General features: G+C 44.7%; 1 protein-coding gene across 3 annotated transcripts in view; it reads left to right on the forward strand.

The window, feature by feature from the left end:
* The window catches only part of Wwox (WW domain containing oxidoreductase), an 898,633-nt gene that overhangs the window by 326,621 nt on the left and 549,435 nt on the right, over nt 1-22,577 (forward strand). The window contains exon 9 of one of the 3 annotated variants that reach the window (XM_048437342.3): nt 7,442-9,923. The exons of the other annotated variants lie outside the window; for them this stretch is intronic. Coding sequence (XP_048293299.2) covers nt 7,442-7,543 — 102 coding nt within the window. The 3' untranslated portion in view covers nt 7,544-9,923. Of the gene's footprint in view, nt 1-7,441; nt 9,924-22,577 lie in introns of those variants that run through there. 3 annotated transcript variants of the gene reach the window in all.

The raw sequence follows: 22,577 nt of genomic DNA on the forward strand, positions 1-22,577 counted from the left end.
AATCTTAATTAGGGAGTGCTAACTCACACCTGGAGAAAATCTGAACATAACGAAGCATCTTTGAATCAAAGACTAGCTTATAGGGTGAGGGCTTAAGACTGGAGCCATGGACCAGTAGCACTTGGCTGAGACCTTAATCATGAGGGGGTGTTTATGTGTGTGCCTTCCCATTGAGTAATCTTTTCTATTCACCGGCTAGTGAAGAAGCTGGTCCATGGCATGGTCTATCAGATAAACCCCCTCAGTAACTCTTTATCAATTAAGCTCATTCCTGTAAACTCCTAGCCTTGCCTTCCTCATCTGTATGCAATGCTCACCCCACAGTGCACCAGACTATTCAACATTCAGTACGCATCAGGCTGATTGGATATAGTGGTAAGAACATCCGCTCCTCTACATGGAAGAGCATGACACTGAGCAGACACATCTTTGACCTTAAGGACTAAGACCAGGCCCTGTCCCCAGGAGGTATCTATAAGATCTTTCCCTTCACTCTCAAGGAAGACAAGATGTACACTTAAATTTTCTTTCTCTATTGGTTCAGAGAAATTTTAATGTAGAATCCTGAGTGATTCCCATTGGCCTAGCAACGTTATCCAGGAAGTACTTGGTTCTGAGAGACCCTGCATCATCAAATAAAATGTGTTAGGTTTGTCCTTTCTCGACATCAGCTGTCCTTTTAAGAACTACAAACAGCCTGGTGCCTGGCGTGTGGAATGCATGGGCTGCTATGGCTGGTTTTCTGTGTTTCAATCTCAAGTTTTCCTTCTCGCTCAGCCAACAATTTTTCTTTTTCCCCAATGTTCAAAGTGATATTCCAGTTAAAGCTGCTGCTTCTACCTGCAGGGATCAAACTGGTCCCCCTACCCAAAGGCCGTGACTTTCGATATTTTCTTCCCAGTGATCCTCTGCTGTAGGAGGTTCGCCTTCCTCCAGCAAGAAGTGTAGGCAAACTTTCAACCAATTATAGCCGGGAATAATCCATGCTTTCTACTTGGCATTGCCTCCATGAATTACACTCACTCCCCAGAGCACATTCTATGGAAAGGGTCTCTGAGTGATGATTGTAGGCCAGCATTGCTCTGGTCCAGGGGCTTCCTCAGAAAAAAAAAGGGGTTTTCATTGCGGTGCTCATTTTAATAGCAAGCAAGCTACCTGTTCATTTAGTCATACTTTGATTTTTGCATACACAGGTTGATGAACACAAGCGTCCTGTTGAACAAAGTTCATCTGTGTGACTATAATTAACGGTGCCATCCATGTTACAGCTCACAGGAGCAGTTGCTTTGGGTCATTCCAGGTATCCCAAAGTGCCTGTCATTTTATAAGGAATGTTGGAAAAGTTTAATGTGAAATATCCCTTGTATAGGTTGTGACTAATCATATAAAACCCAAGCCCACAATAGTGCATATACATCATGTTTATATCATTCTTGTCCGACTCTTAGATGCCTGTGAATGTATAACATATCAGGTCTTTCTTAATACTACATTACGCCCATCTTACAGCTGGGAAGATTGAGATCAAAAGTCTACAGTAAGGCAAGGGGCAGACAGGTGGAATGGTTTTCAAACCCTCCTGGGCCATGTTCTCACCCCATTGCATGATATGGGATTACAACAGTTTTGTCCAAGTGCAGGTACATGTGCACATGTATATGCCAGCCAGAGTTCAGCCTCATACATGTCTGCTTTGATGCATTCCCCCTTTGTCTTTGAGATGGAGTCACTCGGTGCACATGTAGTTTGCTGTTTCAGCTAGACTTCCTGTCTCCGTTGTGCCTCAGTTTTGGTGTTCTGAGCTTGTGTTGCCTCTGCACTAAGATTTTTAATCTGGGTCCTGGAGATCAAACTACTAATGCCTACGTTACAATGGCAAGCCCTTGATTGACCTAGCCATAGCCCCAGCCCCTAATCGTTGCCTCTGTGTGAGAAGGTTAATGGTGGCTCCTTTCTTCCTAAGTACCTTTGGATTCTTGACTTTTATAGTAGCAGAGCCGAAAGCTTTGCTGAAGTTCAGGTTTCAAAGCCTCCAAATGTCCTGTCGTTTGCATTTTGGATGGGTTGATAAATAAACAGAACACAAACGCAAAGATGTGAGCAAGCCAAAGAAATTCACGGCAAAACCATGGCTCTTGAATATAATTTGTATGACAACACTCTACGGAACTGGGGCCTAGCGTACTGGAGCCGTCTCTGTGAGCTCACGAGTGCCCTGAGTACAGAAGCCCCATCTCCTGGGTTTGCCTGGCCCCAGCTTAATGGACTGTGCATCAGTCAGTCGTCTTTTGAGAAGAAGCAGTGCGAGGCTGGGCCATCGGTCCTCAAGTCAGCACACAGAGCTTTTTGTCAATTACCCCTTCCCCCCATCTTTATGGTATGGCCTTTCCTGTAATTACAGCCGAGAGCCTATAGCCGGAGGAAGGCCTGTCAATTGAGTGGGAGGATGATGTCCATCGCGCAGTGACAGGCCATTCCGAGGGCTGTAGGCGCATCCTTAGAGAGCCGGGTTGTTTCCTCCTTAGGCACTTTGCTGCCACCCAGCTCCCCACCATCAGATGAACGGATGCTCTAGGTCTGTGGCTGCACTAGGAGGTCAGGCCCCCCAGAGGGGAAGTGCTGCCGAGTGGAGATGCTCCATTGATTTACATTTTTAAAACTAAAAACCATTGTTTCAAGGCATCCCTGTGCTTATAGGAGATCTCAAAAGATGGAAGCAGGGTGTTGGTTGAGTTTCAGCCCTGGGGAGCCAATGTGGGTTGAGAACCATTGAAAAATAGTCAGTTGTTTTTCTTATTTTTAGTAGTTTTTTGAGAATTTAATACAATGCATTTTAGTCATATTCACCCTCCCCCCATCTCAAATACCTCTCATTTTCTACTCACCCAGCTCTTGCTTCTTCAAACCCACCCAAGTAGGATTTATACTATATATTCTCGGATGCGTGGCCTTCACCAGAGGGTGGTCTACCCATCAGGGACCACACCTCTAAAGAAAATGCAATCCCCTCCCAGCAGCTATCAAGTACCAATAGCTTCTTAACTAGGACTGGGACTCCATGCCCACGCTCTGTCCTAGCATGAACCGGGGCAAGTCCTGTGTGTATTTTCTTAACTGCTCTGAGTTCATATGTGCAACTGTCCTGCTGTGTCCAAACACACTGTTCCTTTGTAGCCACTCACCACCTGTGGCTCCTCCATTCTGCCCTCTCTCTTCTGCCATAATGGATGAGCTCTCTGCAGTCACTCATTTGCTTGCCCTTGATTAGCTGTGCGTCTCTCTGTGCCCTGCCATCCACCGCAAAGAGGAACTTCTGTGCTAACGCTTGACCGACACGCTAATCTGTGGGTATCGTGATCAGCATTGACTGTAGGTCCATCTGTACTCCTTCCTGCTTTTAAATCCAGCATAGATTGTTTTTATAAGACTGAGAATCGAGATCTGGAAGCTTAGTTCTCTCGGTCAGAGATTCCACATCTTTCGGGTCAGCACACAAAATCATGGGCTGCTTCCCTGCCCTCCTTGTTGGGAGAATTTCACCCATGGGAACTGTTTTTGCACCGTTTACACGCACCCTCTGCCCCGACCCCTTCTGTGCCCACCTTCTCAGAGTCAAGGACCATCACCAAGTGCAGGCCACCGGGACAATGGGGGACAAAGGCAAAGGGCTCTCAGGTTAAGTCATGGGTTCTCTTTTCATGAGGCCTGCGTATTTTAAGGGTGAGTTTGTCTGGGGGTGATTTTCAAAAATGGCTGTGAGCATTTCGAGGACTGGCTCGAAGGCAGGGATAGTGACTCCACCTCTTGGCCTCCTACAGCGTAATAAATACTTGTTTCTTGGGTTTCCTGTAGGAGAGTCATACAGTGTGGGAGCTTAGTCTTGCCTTGCAGGGACAGCAGCCAGGTGAGAACCCCTGTTATATCTGAGAAGATGAAATATATGAATGAAGGACAGGCATTTGAAGGAGATATTGGACTTCCAAATAATTCATTTAAAAGACTAATATTCTGAGGGGAATTTGAAAAATGTTTAAGTTTAAATTTTAAATTAGCATATGAAATATTAAGTATCATAATGACTTTTAATCTTTAAGTTTTATCTTAATTTTTATTATGTACGTATATAAATATATTTATTTATTATTGTTGTAGAGGGCACCCACACCAAAGCATGCAATTAGCAGTCAGTAGACTAGTGGAGGGATCCCAGTCTCTCTGCCATGTGGGTTCCAGGCATTGAATTCTGGTCCTCAGCTTTGGCAGCAGAAACCTTTACCTGCTGAACGTCTCGCTGACCTCACAATGGCATTTTAAAACAAAGCGTATTGTAGTTTTTCTCCTTTCGCTCAGTCTCACCAAGGTGGCCAGGAGCAAGGAGATATCAGATTGGAGAGGCTCAGCACGGGAGCAGCCGGGAGAGTCACGGAAAGCCTTTGCTTGAACCATAAATGGGACCTCCTGGGTCATCTCTCTTTCTTGGGCATCGGGAGAGAAGCCCAATAATGATTGAGTCAAGACTGGATGTTACAAAGGCTAAAGAAATAATTCCGAGGACTCTCAGTCTATTAACTATCTGAGGTTTCTTAATAGTTTGGCTTAAGGCAAAAATGATTTTATTCTAGTTTCATCCCTTGTTGAGTCAATAATTAACTGACTTTGATTAAAACTGAATTTTCCTAAGTATAAAAACCATCCAGGCCTTTATTTTTTCTATATGAAAAATGGCGGCAATGAACTTTGCAGTCTCTTTAGATAGGGCTGGCCCATGGGAGAGCCCCTGCCTCTCCACCAATCTCTTTTTGTTGTTGTTGTTTTCAAGACAGGGTTTCTCTGTAGCTTTGGAGCCTGTCCTGGAAAGAGCTCTTATAGACCAGACTGGCCTTGAACTCACAGAGATCCGCCTGCCTGCCTGTGCCTCCCGACGCTGGGATTTAAAGGCGCGCCACCACCGCCCAGCTCTCCACCAGTCTCTTTTTAATTGCCTCGTAATTGTGCTTAGTCTCCTGTTCTCCTCTCTGCTTTCACATTATATATGTATATGTTATCATTCTGGACTCCTGGGGACTCCCTGTTGTTTCAGGGACCACAGTGCCCTCATCATCTTCCATGTCGGGTCCATGGCACTGGATAAGAACCCCCACATTGAGTCTCCAAGCTCCTTCTCTAGCCCCTTCTGCCAGCATCCTTCCACCACATAGTATATCTGAATGCCTGATTGTTTCAGCCTTCTGAACTTGTTCTCCTCCAAGGTCCAGACCATTTTTATTATTATTCAGTACTTTCATACCTGAATACAATGTATGTTGGCCATATCTACCCCTCTCCCCCTCCAACTACTCTCCGATCTGCCCACATTCGCCTCCTAACTTCTTGGGGTATTATTTTTGGTTTTTGTTTGTTTGTTTGTTTTTCAAATAACCCACTGAATGTGTGTATCCCAGTGTGGGGATATCCACTGGATTGGGGGCAGCCCACCAGGGACCATGCTGCTGAAGAACACTCAGTACCCTTTCCTCAGCAGATATCAGCTGCTGGAAGCCTCTCAGCTCAGGCCCTCATGAGCCCCTTCCTTACCCGTGCTGGAACGTTTATTGGCTGAACATGTGCAGGTCTGATACAGGCTGCCGTGAGCTCTAACACCTTGTCCCTGCAAGTTCATGCCCCCCCCCACTTTTTCTTCTTCTTTCTTCTTTTCTGTAACCTCAGTAGCAACTTGACACCTTCCAACATAAAACCTCCTGCTGTGGGCCCTCCTCACATTCCATCTCTGTGTGCTGTGCACAGACTCTTGTGGGTTGGCCTAACTAGGATTGAATAATACCCAAATATTCCTCACTATCTTGAAGCCTCACTACTTGGAAGCTTTTAAGTAAGAAGTGGGGTGGAAGCAAGGCAGGATGGGGAATGAGGGTCTCAATATAAACACGTATAGTGATAGGCATGCATAATGTCATGAGTAAACCCCTTATGCTTTAGTTTTTTTTAAAAAATCAATTACAAAAGGAAAAAAATAAAAGGTGAGGAAGAAGCCAGTTGAAATTTGGTTGCTTTGTGTAGGAAAAGATAAACAAAGCAGTTTGACTATAAAACAGAAAAGACAAGAGCAGTTAAAGGTAATGCTGATGGCTTTGGAATGTGAAGCTAGGACGGGCGCCCATATCGCAGCGAGCTCATCTTTGCACTGTAGAACTCTGCCAGCCCAGAGTGCCTTACGTACACTGTAGCCCTTCTGGGTCTAGACTGTGCAATGCAGTAGGAGGTGAGGCTCCAGAATAGACCAAAAGCATTTAATGTAGGTGCTAAGTCTCCATCTCAAGTGCCAAGATTAACATGATTTTTCCTGCTGTCTTTCGGTTTTCCTCTGTGTAGAACATAGCCAACATTTTCCCATCTCTTCCTCCCATTTGGCTAATTGTTTCTTTCCTTCCTTTCTGTTTTTGTCTGTCTTTTTTTGTTACTGTTCTGAGGCCACATACTGCTACATGGAGTCAACTACAGTGACACTTCCTCCATGGCTGAAACAGTGGCAAGGTGTGCCAGGCACATGCTGCTGGAACACCTGGCTGAGGCTCTGGCATGTTTTCCTATGACTAGGAGCGGGTACATGGCTCATAATGTTTTTCAAAATGGGGGGCTCAGCTTGGGTGCCATCCCAATGACTCCGAGCTGTCTTCCAGCTGGACTAGCTGCTTGGGAACACATGTATGTTTGTGCTGGAAGCCCCAGCAATATCACTTCATCCAAAAGCTTTGCTCTGTGATGAATTATTCAGGCAATGTTTTCCAAAATTGTCATTGATCGCTACAGACCCAGAGAGCGTGTTACAACAGCATTTGTGCTGGGCCCTGTGAGGAGTCGATAGTTCCTGGCTCATAGACGGTCCAAAAGGAAGGGGGGGGGGGAGGAACGAAAGTAAAAGCCATTGTGTTTCTTTACTGCACAGTGAAGTAACGTAGGTACCACTCTGCATTGGCACATGTTTAGCTTGGATTGAAACCCAGCCAGGGAGCTAAGCTTAGCCCTGGCTGGGGCAAAGGTGGGGGACACAATATCCTCAGCTGTTCAGCAGCCAATAACGTGGAGTAGGAAGGGGAGCCTACCTGCTAAATGGCAGCAATCGAAGATCCTAATTATTTACACAAATGCCTTCCTTGAGCATATACGGGGTACACATACATGCACACATACACGCGGATACACAGATACTTAAAAAAATAAAAACAACAAAGCTGTTCTTGGAATAATGCCTGTGTGTTGGCAGAAGGCAGGGACTTGGTTCTGATATCTCTGTCTGTGGAAAACACTACGGGGATGTTTGTGGATTTCATCGCAGGGAGGGCTGGCTGACTACATTCTGCCTTCCACAGTGGCGTAGATAATCAGTGAAAACTAGAATGCCAGCTTCCCTTCCAGCCAGCTTTCTCTTCTGATTGTATTCTAGGTGTTCTGCTGGCTTGCTCCCAAACAGTGGTCCCTAGCTTTGTCTGGATGTTCGAGCCACCTGGGAACTCCTTACGGACTAGCCATGTTCCAGGGAAATTGACTCTGGATCTCCAGGGAGCTGGGAAGCACAGGAGAGGAAAGCCGTAAGCGTGGAAAGCCGTTTTTACACCAAATTACCATCATCAGCTTCCAGATCTGAAGAAAGGGGAGCTGAGTCAGACCACTTTGCAACTGTTTTAACCAAAGTGTCCAGAGGCCAGCCCTGCATCCCACTTTTTTTTTGTTTTTTCTTATTGCTTTTGTTGTTTTTCCCCCTTTACTAGGACAATTTCTCACATACTAGAGCTTTGTGAAGTCATCACGCCCACCACCGCCTCCCTCCACCCCCACCCCCACAGCCTCTCCCTTCCACTGGCCTCCTTTATGTTTATGAGTTGTGTGGATATACATCTCATTTGCCTTATAGTCCACCTGTGTCCGGTTAAGCCAGTGTCTTTTAGTATATTCACAGCACTGTGTGTCCATTAACCATAAAACAACTTTGGAGTATTTTAATTAGCTCTAAAGAAAAAAAAAAAACTATTCTACATCCTTAGCTAGCACATCAATCACCCCCACCCCCAACAGCTCCAGGCCACAGCTAACCTCCTCCTGTCCCTAAGGGCTTGCCTGTTGTGGGTAATCTCAGAGAAATGGAATCATATCATACATGGAGTTCTGTCTGTTTTCATATATGGCATCCTGGTTTCAAATTTTACCTGTGAACAGCTTCTACAAATACTTTTGTTTATAGATATGCAAATGTAATCCGGTGGTTGGAATGCATCCCTCATCTTGATTATCTGTCCATTAGCTGGCCAGCAAGTTTTTTCATGGACTTCTGTTTTCACACCTTTTGCCATGTCAGAATCATCTGTGCCTGGCAAATATCTTGAAATAGTTTACATCAGAATCGAAGTATGATTAGCAAAGCAGGAAGCTGTGCACGGAGGGAACAGAATGACCTTTTCTCTCTACAGCTGCAATGTGACCTTGAACCATTAATGACACAAGCTTCTCTGTCGAGGAAGGAATGAGGGGGGTGCTGATCCATTCCGGACCGACTCCTCTCCTTCCCGAGATAGCCAGAGGTGAAGGGGGGCGGGGGCGGCCTTCCGAGAAAAGGAAGTGGTACTTTAAGATCAGCACGAGGCATCAGTATTGTTTGTGTGATTAATGAGACCGTGTAGCCAACCCTCTCATTTACTGTATCTGCGCCTTCTAAGAACATTTCGTTTCGTGTGCTTCCTCTGGGTTTGAGATTTATGAGGGCTAACTTGCAGGCAATGTGCGCCTGGATTAAGGGAACCTGAGACTGTCTATTTATGTCTGACCCGAGGAGATTCCCTGTAAGCTGCTTATCAGCGGTGCTTGCTAAGCATGATGGGAAGATGGAGTCCTTTGGCCCCCTGGTAAAATCTGGAAGCTGCTCATTCCATTTTCTCTGCAAATTCAGGAAGTAAGTCCACCTGTATGTATCTGCTGACCGACCCACTTTTGTAAATGTAGCTTAAAAATACATATATGCTGCAATTCTCAATTTTACTCCAAACACCAAATCTTCAGTGTATAATCCAAGTATATTTAATTCTTTATTGTAAAGCATCATGTCTGAGCGAGGTGATTTTGAGGAATTTAATGTAACTCTTTACTCATCATTTAAAAAAAAAAGTCACCATGAGCTGCAGTCTTCCTATCTGTATTTGTTCTTTAACTGAAACTTTTTCACGCTGTAACAATTACCTGTCTTTAAAATCTTGAGAAACGTAGAAACCCTGCCACGCATTTGTTTGCTATTTCTCCACCAGGGGGCACTGTTGTTCGACTGCCCGTTTAAACTGCCTATCTTCTATCGGTTTACCAGAAAATACACAGAAGCAGTCCTATCTGGAAGCAAACAGATGTCAATTCAGTAGTGTTGTCAAGTCTGTTAAACTTAGCCCACTGGAGATTAACATGCAATGTGTAATATGCATGTGCCTAACTGTATAATAAATAGTAAATCACATTTTTATGCTTTCTCTGAACTTGGAGGCTGCAAGTTATTATTTTTTTATTCCCTAGGTGTGATGAAATAAATAACTTTAAAATACGTTTTAAAGATGTCAGTCAGGGAGGGAGAAAAATGCTTGGCAACTGTGTTTGAAAAATTTCTTTTGTGATTAATTCTCTTGTTGAGTTTTAACGACTTTAAAGATATAAAGCTAGAAACTACAAAATTAGGCACGGTTAATAAATAACCAAAATACTAGGTGTGTAGAGATGCACTGTGGAAAACGGAAATCAAATACATCTCTAGTTTGTACTTGGAAATAACTCTTGGGGGAGAGGGGGTAAAGTTTTAAGACAGTGAACGAAAAGATTGCTTTGTTTTTCCACACAATTCTTTCAGAGTGTTCTCTAAAATTCACATATGTACATTAAATTATTTTATGAACTAATGTTTAGTAGCAAGATAAGTATCTTGGCACACATTTGTCTATGTGGAATCTTTTGAAAGTCATTACAAACATCGTCTGGTATTTTCTCCCGCCTCCTTTACCCGGCTTCTTTCCTGGCTGCATGCAAAGTGCTTTGCTGATGAACTGCACCTTTACACATTCAGGGCTGGGTCCTTCCAGATGACACAAGTGTGTGGACCATGTTTCAGGAAGACTGTCTTTTCCTTCCTTCCTTGTACGCTCAAAATTTTTGAACTATGACCCAGTTTATCCTGAAAAGCTCTCTGTGCATCAAGCAGGATGTAAGAATGAATCCCGGATCCCAAACAGTAAGTGTAAGGCCCATCGTGGGGCCTAGAGCCTTGTCCCAGATGTGTGAGCCTCCCCTCCCCCACGGGAAGGCCAGATCCAGCACATCACCTCCCCCCCCCACACACACCCCTGTCACAGTCACAGGAGGGCTGGGTTATTGACTTCCTAGCACATCTCAACTTGAGTTCTTAAGTCCAGCAGTTTAGAAGCCAAACACACATTAATTAATATGAATAATGACTTGGAAGAATCGTAGGCCCCCAGAAGAAGAATGTATAAATGGACATATTTGCACACATGCTTTTGTGTCCAAAAGGAGATAAATGGTGTGTTGAACACAATCCCGTCTCCTCTGTGAAGGGCTATTATTGTCCCTGGTTTTTTTCCCTCTGATTCCCTAAATACAATAGGCCGGGCACATTTCACACCAGGCAGCTCCCCGGCCCAATCTCCGGAACTTGAAAGTTAAAGAGCTTTAAAACAAACTCAAAACCCGAAACACACAGGTCTTATTTCTGAAAGCTCTGGAGTTGTAGATGGAGTCTCTTATCTGCCTTCCCTGTGGCTGGAGTGAGGGAGCAGAGGAGCGTGCCCTTCGGTTTATATTATTTCATCCCAAACGGACACACTAGCCAAGTGTTCAAGGCGATTTCTGACTGGACCACACTTTATCTAAGTAGCTGATTTTCTAGACGGTAGACGGTGTCCTGCCAGGCCCTGTCCAGTGGCTCTCCTATCAGACCAGCTCTGGAAGAGAGCAACATCAATGAGCTCACCCGTTCCTCCCTGGAAAGTCATCTTCTGTTTGTAAGGACTTGGGATGGGTGTGGGGTTTAGCTCAGGAGTCTGTGCAATTGAGGCTACCCAGCCGGATGCCTGGATCAGAGGCTGGCTGGCTGACCGCAAAGGTGACCCGCCTATCAAGGCCAGGCTCCTTGCTTGCTCCAGCCTAGGGAAGTGACTGGGTCCTGTGGTTTGCAACACCCTCCTTCCCAGTCTTGGACAAGCCTTGCTAGCACACACAGCGTGCAGGCTGAAGGCTGGAAGAAGCCCCAAGCGTTTGGCCAGGAAGAGGCAACTAATTCCAGCTGGCCCACGTGCTGCGCTTTAAAAAATTACCCAGATGAACTGATTTGGTAGAGAGTGGGTGGAGAGGACTCCAGGGCTCTGGGGTGGGGGCGGGGTGGGGCTAGTGGTGTGGATTTTGTCTCTCCTTAATCCTGAGCACTGTATTTGGAGAAAGGAGGGGCTGGCTCTGCCGAGCACATTGCCTGGACTAGGTACAGGAGGCAGGCGATGGTTCAGTAGGAAAGCTTACCATCCTGGCTTGGCCTCTTCTAGATTCCTCACACCACGAGATCTGCTCTTGTATCCAGTTGATTTCTGTGTAAGAGATATGTCCTGGCCTGCAGGGTGGTCCACAGCCAGAAACAAGAGGCTTCAAGTTTGGGGGCAGGGGCTTCTGTGTGCGTGAAAAAGGCTGCTGCTGAACCCCAACGCATCCATCTAAATATACTTGGACTCTAGGCTCCCTAGTTCCCTGTGGACTGACAGGCCGAGCTCTCTTGGCCCCTTGCCCAGGTGTGTTCTTGGCACATGTCAACATTGTATCTCGCTTTTTGCTTCACAAGCGAGTCTGCCTGGTGACTTAGCCACTCTGTCAAGCCAGAAGTCTTGCCCCTGTGCTCCTAAAATTTTATTTTAACCTGGGAAAGAGAAAAAGACAGAAAGAAAGGGAATCTAAGTCTTCTCTATTTTTCATTTTATTCCTTCTACACCTGGCGAGGGGGTGGGGGGCGCTCCGAATCTCCACAATCCTATTACCTACCCGAATGACACATGACCAGCAAGAAACCAAGTGCCTCATCTCCGGTCCTGCCCATTTCTGGCAATGTCACACTCACTAGGTGGCTTCTGCTAGAAGCTAGGAGCTGATTACTTAGGACTTGCCTGAGGCCTGTTTTATGCTAAGACTCAGGTCCTGTCCACTTTCTACCACTGTTGGACACAACAGTAGAAACAAGATCCTCCTAGCAAGGACAGTGTTATCTCAGATGAAGAGGTCAGCCCTGATATTTGTTCATCCAACAGAGAGCAAATGCGTAGGCTAAACCAGTCATGTTCGGATGGTAGAGAATATTGTGATTTCTCTGTGTGTTGCTTGTTTTTTAAAGCCACAATTAACAGTGATAATATGCTAATATAAATTTACTTTCTAGTGATTGGGGAGATAACTCAGCAGGTAAGGCACTTGCTGTATAAACATGAGGACCTGAGTTTGGATCTTCAGAATCCATTTAAAAAACTGGAGCACACAACTACAACCCCAGCAACACAGAGACAGGCAGATCCTGGGTTCCCTGGACAGCCGACTAAGCTGAAATGGCAAACTCCAAGTCCAGAGATCCTGATTCAAAAGAAAAGGGGTGGGTGAAGAAGAGTAGACATCCTAATCCCCACACTCAAATATGGCAGAGCATACCTGCATCTGGGCACACACACGTACTCACATAAAAGAAAACAAAACTATGCTAAAAAAAAAAAAAAAGCAAAGGCTGGACAGGTGACTCAGCATTAAGAATACTTGCTGTTCTTCTTTCAAAGGACCCAAGTTTGGTTCCAATGCACATAGTAGGCATCTCACTACCACCTGCAACTCTAGCTTCAGGGACTCTGACATCTTCTTCTGGCCTCTGCAGACATCTACACTCATGTCATGCACACACACACACGCACACACACACACACACACGCACACACACACGCACACACACACACCAAATTTTTGTGTGTATGTGTGTGTGTGTGTGTGTGTATGTTTGTGTGACAAAAATAAATTTTTTGGCTAAGTGCTTTAGATTCTGTTTTAAATTCAAAGTATGAATTATCCCAAGGAACCATGGATGTTTATTTTAAGCAACTGATCATCAGGACACACATTAAACAGAAAAAGGCAACAGGCCAGCCCAGACAAGGACAAGTGACAGGGCCCTCTGGTTCCTATCTCATAGATGTGTTACAGCTTTAACCTTTTCTGGGAGCACGGTGGGAGACGGCTTGTGCGGTTAGTCAATTAAATGCCGTCTCTGACGTGATGTACTGCAGATCCATGCACACAAGCCCTCAGCATGTCACGGTGGGGCTCTTATCCTTGAGGAAACAGGCACGTGGCATCCCATATTGTAGACATCCTATTTGTGGCTGCACCCAGCATCCTGTTGTGGTCCTGTCCCTAGTCAAACTTGCAAGATGGATGCCTCTTGATCCATGCATGTAACTGCACGTAGAGCCTTGGAATAGAGTGGAAGAGGAAAAGCTCTCACTTCCACGCACTGTTGCTGCTGTTGTTATGTGCTGCCTAGAGAGAGAGCAGTCCTTCTACCCCAGTTAATGAACACGGTGTAGAAAAAGTGGACTCTTGGAATTTGTACCAATTTACGCAGAAAGAAAGAAGGAAAGAAAGAAAGAAAGAAAGAAAGAAAGAAAGAAAGAAAGAAAGAAAGAAAGAAAGAGAAAAGACACAGCCCCCTGGCTGCAGAAAGCAATAAATAGCTCTGCAGAATGTGCTGCCCTGACTCTCTCATCTTTTACACCCAATGCCTATTTCAACTTTCATTTCTCATACCAAAGTTGTGCCCTAATAATGAGAGTAAACAATTCAGAATACCAGTACATTACTATTTTTTTTTTACAAAAAAAATTTTATTTTACTTTTTAAGTATTTGTATTCATGTGTGTCCATGTGTGCACGTGTGCACGAGTATGGGTGTCAGATGAGGTCAGAAGACAGTGGCAGAGTCCCTGGAGCTAGAGTCACAGGTGATTGTGAGCTGCCCCGTGTGGTGCTGGGAACTGAGCCTCTGCAAGAGCAGCAAGTACTCTTGACCACTCATCTCTTCAGCTCCATGCTAGTTTCTAATTAAAAAAAAAAATTGAAAGTCGATGATGTTTTGTAACTCTAAGAAGTAGAAGAAAAGCTGATAATCCCTTAAGGAAGTAGGAGGGGAAAACAGCGCCACAGCGAGACTTCTCTGCCTGTCGGTGCCGCACTGTCCACAGGGGCTCCAGGTGACCACTCTGTCCTGGGTGGAGTCTAATGCTGTCTCCACTGCCTTCGTTGTCAACTCTCCCAGACCCAGCGCTCTACCTTCTGCTGCTGCCTTCCAGGTGTAGGTCACCGACTGGCCTGTGTACCAAAGGGTCCGTCTTTCTAGGAACACAACACGGAGTTTTGCTGGCAGAATTTCCTGGTGTGTGTGTGTGTGTGTGTGTGTGTGTGTGTGTGTGTGTGTGTGTATACCTAACTGTGGCTCTTGCAAAGTGGGCAGCGAGTGTATCCACTGTTCAGGGACCCCTTCACTACAATGACTCGGTACTATGCAGTAACTAAGATATTCAATTAATATCAGAGCTGAATGCTTCCTGCATTTTTCTTTTCTGAATACCGCATTTAACTATTACTTATGCTTTTCTGCCCATGTCCAACTGTGTGGCCTGTGGGCCAAGTTGGGCCAAGGGTTGGTATCAGTGCTGCCCAACACAAAATCATAAGCACCCTTTAAGCATTTGGAGATAATGTTTTGGAAACTTTTGTACTCGATTGCATGGTTCTCTAGCATGAACTTTGTCGATGACAGCATCGTGTCACAATGTCAGAAGGTTGATCAAGAGACTTCCTAGATCAATTGCATCCCAATAGTGGAAAGAACAGAACATATATTTACTAAATCAATGCTTCAGACCTTCCGTTTGAGGATATTGCCTTGATGTCTTGAGAGCAGCCATGACAGGAGTATTTACACCATGGGAATAGGCAAAACTACAAACCACAGCTTGATTGATTGCATTATTTATATGGTCTTGATGGAGAAAGTGATTGCAATGTTCCCCTTGCAGATTAAATTGCAAGCTAACATGCCTGTACCTATCACATCATGAATGCACAAAACACAAAATTAAAAATGGAATTTTCCAGCGCAGCAATGAATTCACTTGTACAATCGAAGAATGTGTGACGTGCCAAAGTATGTCTGCCATTAGTGTTTCCCGCCTCCTCTTGTCTGTTCACTCCTGAGCATCAAGCCACACTCAGTTGGGATGGCATTTACTCAGCAGAAGCCAAGTCAGAGCTCAGCTCTGGATACAAGTGTTTGTCACAGATAAATAAAAGCATTCCTTGCACATCAGTTGGCTATGTGGCATGTATGACAAAGATTTTTTTTCCCAAGTATTGGTGAAGGCCGTGCCAGTTGTCCTTTGCACTAGCAAATGTGTGAGGGCCGCGTGTGCCTGCTTATATGCACCCCTTCATTTTTTGAAAGCCAATTGTGTACATTCATCAGAATATTGAGTCCCTTTAAGTTAGCTGCCTGATTGAGAAAATACCTGAGGGCTTGTGATCTGGGAACCACGAAACAACGCTGTCCCCAGCCCCAAGATGGTGGTCCTTGGTCACAGGCACGGATCACCTGAGCTGTGGTAACGGGTCCAGTAGCAAACTCACCCCAACTCATGAGCGCTCAGTGTGGCCCATAAAACCGTAACTCTGAAGTCCCAAGGTGTTACTTTTCAGAGAGCAGGGATCCTTTATGGCTGGCAAATTGCAGGTCCTCCCTCCCTCCCTCCCTCCCTTTCTCTTGATATTTACAGCCCATCTAGGAGCCTGCACGGCCGGGATTCGGGAACTATCAGAGGCTGGCTCCTCTCAGTACCCAGGCAGATAATTGCCTGCTGTCCCACCACTCAAGTTGCCGCAAGTACCAGCAGTGAACATTTCTGTTCTCTTAAATCAAACCTATAGCAAGGCCTTTTGTCCAAACATTCTGTCCTTGAAGGACTCGAGAATGATACAGTTAAGAAATACTCATCCCACACTGAAGAGAACTACTTAACACCGTTGCCGCCCCACAGGCAAGGACCCTAAAACTATGCAGGCTTCTAAGACATGGTAGCATGTCTGGTTTCAAGGCAATGTATATTCATCTCTGTACGTGTGCTCATGTGTGCATGTTTACATATTTTATGCCTCGGAGCATACATGTGCAGGTCAGAAGTCAACCTCAGCATAGGTTCTCCGTAACTCCCACCAGGCAAGCTGGCCTCTGAACTTTCTAAAGAATCTCCTGTCTTCACCACCCCCCATCCCAGCACATAGCACTGGGGTACAGACACGTGTTATCATGGCCAGGTATTCATGGGTTCTGTGGATCTAAAGACTCTAAACTCAGGCCGTCACCCATGTGCAGCAACTGCTTCACCTACTGACCCCTCTCTTCAAACCCAGTCATCTTTACTACTCAGGTCCTATCTCCCGAACCTGGTGACTAAGTAATGCCCAGGCCCCTGTGGGAAAAAAAAAAAAAACCAATGATTTTGAGCAATTACACTCCCATCCTGCTTACGTATTCCCATACATTTCTTGTTATTCTGGGGTAGTACTGCATGCAGACAGAGGTTGCCAATAAAGTTTATTGTAGGAGCCAAGTGTCAATATCTGTAGTACCCCCCGCCTAGGGTGCTTGTAATTAAAATGCCACAGATAGTCTGGGAGAGGCATGAAAATTTGATGGCAAATTGATTTCAGGTTCATCTTGAAGTTTGTCCTCAGCTGGACTCGATACTCCTGGCAGCTGTGGGATGGCTTTTGTCAAAAGGGCCTTCGAGAATGAGACAGAGATGTCTTGCTCTGAATATTAAATACAGCATGCTGTTTATGACAGGTTATGCTTAGTGCTAAACTGTGCAACTCCTTCTCTCCCACATTATTGTCCAGCAAATGGAGGAGATCAGGTCTCAGCATTCCATTATCCACATGAAAAGAAAGAGCAGCCATCCTGACGGGCGCTGGAGACAGAAACACTGACTCCACATGTACCGTCTTTTGTCCAAGGTTCTAGAGTTCACAGATGCAATTTGCATGGAGTTCTACACAACTCTGGGCATAATGGTTGTCAGGGTGTTATGGCAAGGAATGGTCCCCTGTAGTATCTCTCAGAAAAGTGTTTATTTGAAAAAAGAAAAGGTCATCGAAATGGATGAAAAACAAGACAAACAAAATAAAACAAGGCCAAGCTTTAGTATTATAAATTGCAAATTCCTATAAATTTGCATGTATATATCACATTTTAAAGGCCACTCCCCATGTACTGTTCATACAGAAATATACTGCAATGATAGTTATTAAAAACACATGCTTGTTTCTAGAATTTAAGCTTTGAAGAGGTTAGTAGGAGGGAAAAGTGTTTTCAGTGTTCCTAACTTAAAGAAAGAAAGAAAAAAGGAAGGGGTGTTCTTAAGTAAAATAAAATATGTTCAAGAACACCAGTCTCTAATTCAAAATTCTTTGGTGATTACATTTACTTAGGAGCCAATGCATGATTAGAAATGGAATTTAAGGGAACAATATTTGTAACTCCAGTAGCACAGACACTGAAACAAACAATTAATAAATGGGACCTCCTGAAACTGAGAAGCTTCTGAAAGCAAAGAAAATGGTCAACAAGACAAAACGGCAGCCTACAGATTGGGAAAAGATCTTCACCAACCCCACATTAGACAGAGGACTGATCTCCAAAATATACAAAGAACTCAAGAAATTGGTCATCAAAAGAACTATAAAAAATATGGGGTACAAACTTAAACAGAGAACTCTCAATAGATGAATCTAAAATGACTGAAAGACACTTTAGGAAATGCTCAATATCCTTAGCCAACAGAGAAATGCAAATCAAAACAATCTGAGATTCCATTTTATACCTGTAAGAATGGCCAAGATCACAAACACTGATGACTGCTTATGCTGAAGACGTTGTGGGGTAAAGGAAACACTTCTGCATTGCTGGTGGGAGTACAAATTGGTACAGCCCCTTTGTATATCAGTATGGTGATTTCTCAGAAAATTAGGAAACAACCTTTCTCAAGACCCAGTAATACCACTTTTGGGTTTATATCCAAAGGATGCTTAATTGTACCACAAGAACATGTGCTCAACTATGTTCATATCAGCTATATTTGTCATAGCCAGAACCTGGAAACAACATATATTCCCCTTGACTGAAGAATGGATAAGGAAAATTTGGTACATTTACACAATAGAGTACTACACAGCGGAAAAAAATGATTTCGTCTTGAAATTTGCAGGCGGATGGATCTAGAAAGCATCATATTGAGTGATGTAATCCAGACCCAAAAAGACAGATATGATATGTACTCACTCATAAGTGGCATTTAGACATAAAACAACAACAACAAAAATAGCCTACAGTTCACAACCCCAGAGAAACTAGACAACAAAGAGAACCCTAAGAGAGACATACATGGATCTAATCTACATGAGAAGTAGAAAAAGACAAGATTTCCTGAGTAAATTGGGAGCATGGGGATCATGGGAGAAGGTAGGGGGTAAGGGGGAGAAAGTGAGGGGAGTGGAGAAAAATGTATATCCCAATAAAAACAATTTTAAAAAAGAAACAAAAACAGAACAATATTTGGGGCTGGAGTGATGGCTCAGTGATTAAGAACATCTCCTTCTGTCTCTCTTTTTGGTTTTTTGAGGCAGGGTTTCTCACCCACTTTGTAGACCATACTGGCCTCACACTTACAGAGATCTGCCTGCCTTTGCCTCTGCCTCCTAAGTGCTGGGATTAAAGACTTGAGCCACCACTGTCCAGCTATAGAGAGAATTCAGGTTTGACTCCTGGAACCTGCATGGGAGCTTATGACCATCTGAAATTGTGTTTCCAGGGATCTGGTGCCCTCTTCTGACAGGGGCATCAGGCATTCATGTGGTAAACATATATGCACACAGGCAAAACAGTCATACACATAAAATAAAATAAATCCAGTTTTAAAATAAAAAATGAAGAACAATAGTTTAATAGAGCTCATTCATTCATTCATTTAACAACTATACTTGGAGTCCTTACTCTCTACAAAGCAAAACTGCAGGAAAAGAGACCTGTGAATATTCCCTGAGACGCCTGTCCTGGGCTACTGTGCTCTCATATATATGTATATATAGTGATACAATATTGTATACTTCATATAATGCAATGCACTATATAATACACACACATATTTGGAATTTGGAATTGCTTGTCCTAGGTAGTTTGGATCCTCTCCCCACCCTGCCTTTCCTCAGGCAGCCCAGGACTCAGCTTGACAGGAGAGAGAGAGATGGGGTAGCCCGGCATATGCTCTTGGGCCATCAAAGCTGCTCGTCTGGACATTGCAGAGATATTTATGGATCTTTTATTAGGACAGTTTTTATGGCCCAAGATTAAAAGGTAAAGTTAAATAGTAAAAGTAATGAGCATACGCCTTCAGAGGCTCCAACTGGTTTGTGTTTTCCTTCCTTCTGCTTGTCATGGCCCATTGCATCCTGATGGTCGCATTAAAGCGGGTGCAGGGCTTGAATCATGTTTTGGAAAGAGACAGGTCTGTGAATCGACAAATTAACAAATTATACCTCAAGATGTGACTTGTGGCTTCTATGTCTGCAGGAGGCTATTCACTTCAGACATAGAATGATAGTCTGTACTGGTGTCAAGACTGGACACACAAGATTTAATTATTTGGTCAGGGCATGGTGAGGAATACCTGTGATCTCAGGACTCAGGGTACTGGGAAAAATGAATGACTATGGTAAGTTGGAATCTAGCCTGTGCTATGCAGTGAGTTCAAGACCAGCCTGAGGATATGCCCCCCTCTCAATATAAATAGATAGATAGATAGATAGATAATAAGGAAAGATATAGATGATTAGATAGTAGAGAGATAAAGAGAGATAGATGATATAGATATATAGATGATAGATAGAAAGTAGAGAGAGATAAAGAGAAATAGAGATATGAGAGAGAGAGAGAGAGAGAGAGAGAGAGAGAGAGAGAGAGAGAGAGAAAGCATGTCTCGGACAGTGTATCTACATCCTGTATAGAGAGCTGTGGTCCCTCTTGTGCCCCATCAAGGCACGGGGCTCCCTGGTGTCTCAGTTACCCTCCTGTAAGGTGTTTGCTTTGGAGCTCGGTGAAAGCAAAGCTTTACGTAAGGATGACTGAATGATGTATAGGGGATGGTAGGATTTCCTGGGCATTCTTTCTGTGGCCATTGACTTACCATTTACACCTGCGCCTGTGCTTGCTCATTGTGCGTTTATGAGGATCAGCCTTGCACAAACCTCTGGGTTCTGAGAGCGTGCCATCTTCCAAAGTTCTGGCCGCACTTTGTCCCACTTTTGTTTTTCTTTTATCCTTCTTTGTGGGACCCACCTTCTTGAGAACAGTCCCTTGGAAACTTGCATTGCAGCACGTGGGCCTGTTACACATCCTAGGTCCCACAGCACAGCCAGGAATAAACTTTACTCTGTATCATGGTTTTAAGGAAATCGACACTGAAAGTAGATGGCACCATGTCACCCCACTTACAGCGTTCCCTGGGCCTCTCCCTTCATGGTGTCCTCAGACAGTAGGAGGCAGTTGGAGTGACTTTCTAGTTCAGCAAGATAGCCCATACGGTAGAACATTCTAGAAGGAGCAGATTTTGATGTCTTTACTACTGCACTTGCTTTGCCTCCCTCTTTTAGTAATTAGATAATTATGTATAATTAGCACATTAATTATGTACAACAGCTGCAGATGAGTGTGTGCGCTTGAGAGTGTGTGCGCATATACCATTTCTTGAAACCAGCATGTGAGTTCACTAATAGACCCATCACAGTTTTCTCCTTGGCATATTTGCACTATTAATTTGTTTGGAAGAATACATATGCGTGTATAAATATGCATAAATGCTTATGCATATATAGCCAGGAGATAAGGAGATACAAGTCTCTTAGTAAATAAAAATAATAATAGCAACCAAGTTGCAGTGAGCCTGACTTCTTCATGGCTACCCTGGTGCATTTAGAGACTGTGCGACCACCTCCCTCGCTGTCTCTTGTCCCTGGTGGCACCTGCTTGACCGACATCACCGCTTGTACCAACCACATCATTGCTTGTTCCAGGCCCAAGTAGAGAGGCTCCAATGCCCTGGACCTCTGTGAAAGGCCTGTTATTTATTATTAAGTGGAATGATTCATTTAAAAGTACCAGAATGTAGTGGTTTCCAGGCCATGTAAAAATGCAGGAATAGATAATGTTATAGGTAGTGTCACCCTCAGCCACTGATAGATGAGTGTGATGTGCCCTGCTGTGTAGGAGTCGGGGATATGACTCTAGGAAGACAGGTGTAATTTGTGTTGTGGGAATAACAGACATCCTGCTGTTAATTACCCTCGCCTGGCACTGGAGATGGTTAAAGTGAAGGCAGGAGTTTAGATCCCCAGTACCCATGCCATAGCTGGGTGGGCATGCTTGCCCACCTGTAATTTCACCTTCAGGAAACAGGGATCCCTAGCAAGACCATCTCGGCAAATTCTGGATTTGATTGAGAGAACTCAACTTCCGGCTTCCACATGTGTTTACACACAAACACACACATGCTTACCCACATGCTGCGAAACATTTGAACACACACATGAAAATGGGGGGGCACGTTTTTTTCTGTTGCTGATCATTTTCTGCAATGAAAGTCACTGTTACAGAAAAAAACAAGGTCTCACATTGTGGGTAGGATTAAGATACAATTTTTTTGCAAGGCCGGGAGAACTTAGTATGGTTTCACTCTCTGCGCACTCACCGGGTAAAGTGGCACGGTGTTTGAATTTGAGAATGTGCTCAGATGGGCAGCAAACTCTCCTTGTTCGTTTACCTTTAGTGATCACCTCCCTTGGAGGACACTGTAGGGACTTGGTGCCCCACCGGCTCCCAGGTCCTATCTGCTGCTGCCCCTGCTGGTGCTTGGAACACTGGAAAATTCCGGGCAGCTTTCTGGCAGCCTGGTCACACCTGCCTTTGCACCTGCCCGACTGGTCTGCAGGCTCAGCGCTTGCAGCTCCAGCTCCCCTGTGAAGGTGGCTTTGTGGAAAGGGCCCTTCCCAAGGAGTCAGCACATTCCTGTCAAAGTCAGCACACACCATGTCAAAGTGCCCCAGTTTGGGCAATTCGGCAAAGTTGAAAGACTCCTGCTGGTGAATGGTCTCAGACCCAAAAGATTGTTGCGTCATTGGGTTTCTCTTCTTATTTCTCTCCTCTCCTCTCGTCCCTCCCCTCCCTCTATTAACATTTTCTCACAGTTAAGGGAGTAGATGTGCTTAGCACAGTCAGGGACCCCATGGCAACAGTCAAGGACACATCCCGTGGGTTCTCCCTGTTCTCACAGTCCCCAGGCTGGCCATGGCCCAGAGCTGAAAGCGCCCCCGTCCCTTCCTATCATTCCTGCTGTTCACCATCCCCTCATGTTCACCTG

This window comes from Myodes glareolus, chromosome 22 (genome assembly GCF_982192425.1).
Source record: "Myodes glareolus chromosome 22, mMyoGla1.1, whole genome shotgun sequence".
In the NCBI taxonomy this organism is placed as follows: Eukaryota; Metazoa; Chordata; class Mammalia; order Rodentia; family Cricetidae; genus Myodes; species Myodes glareolus.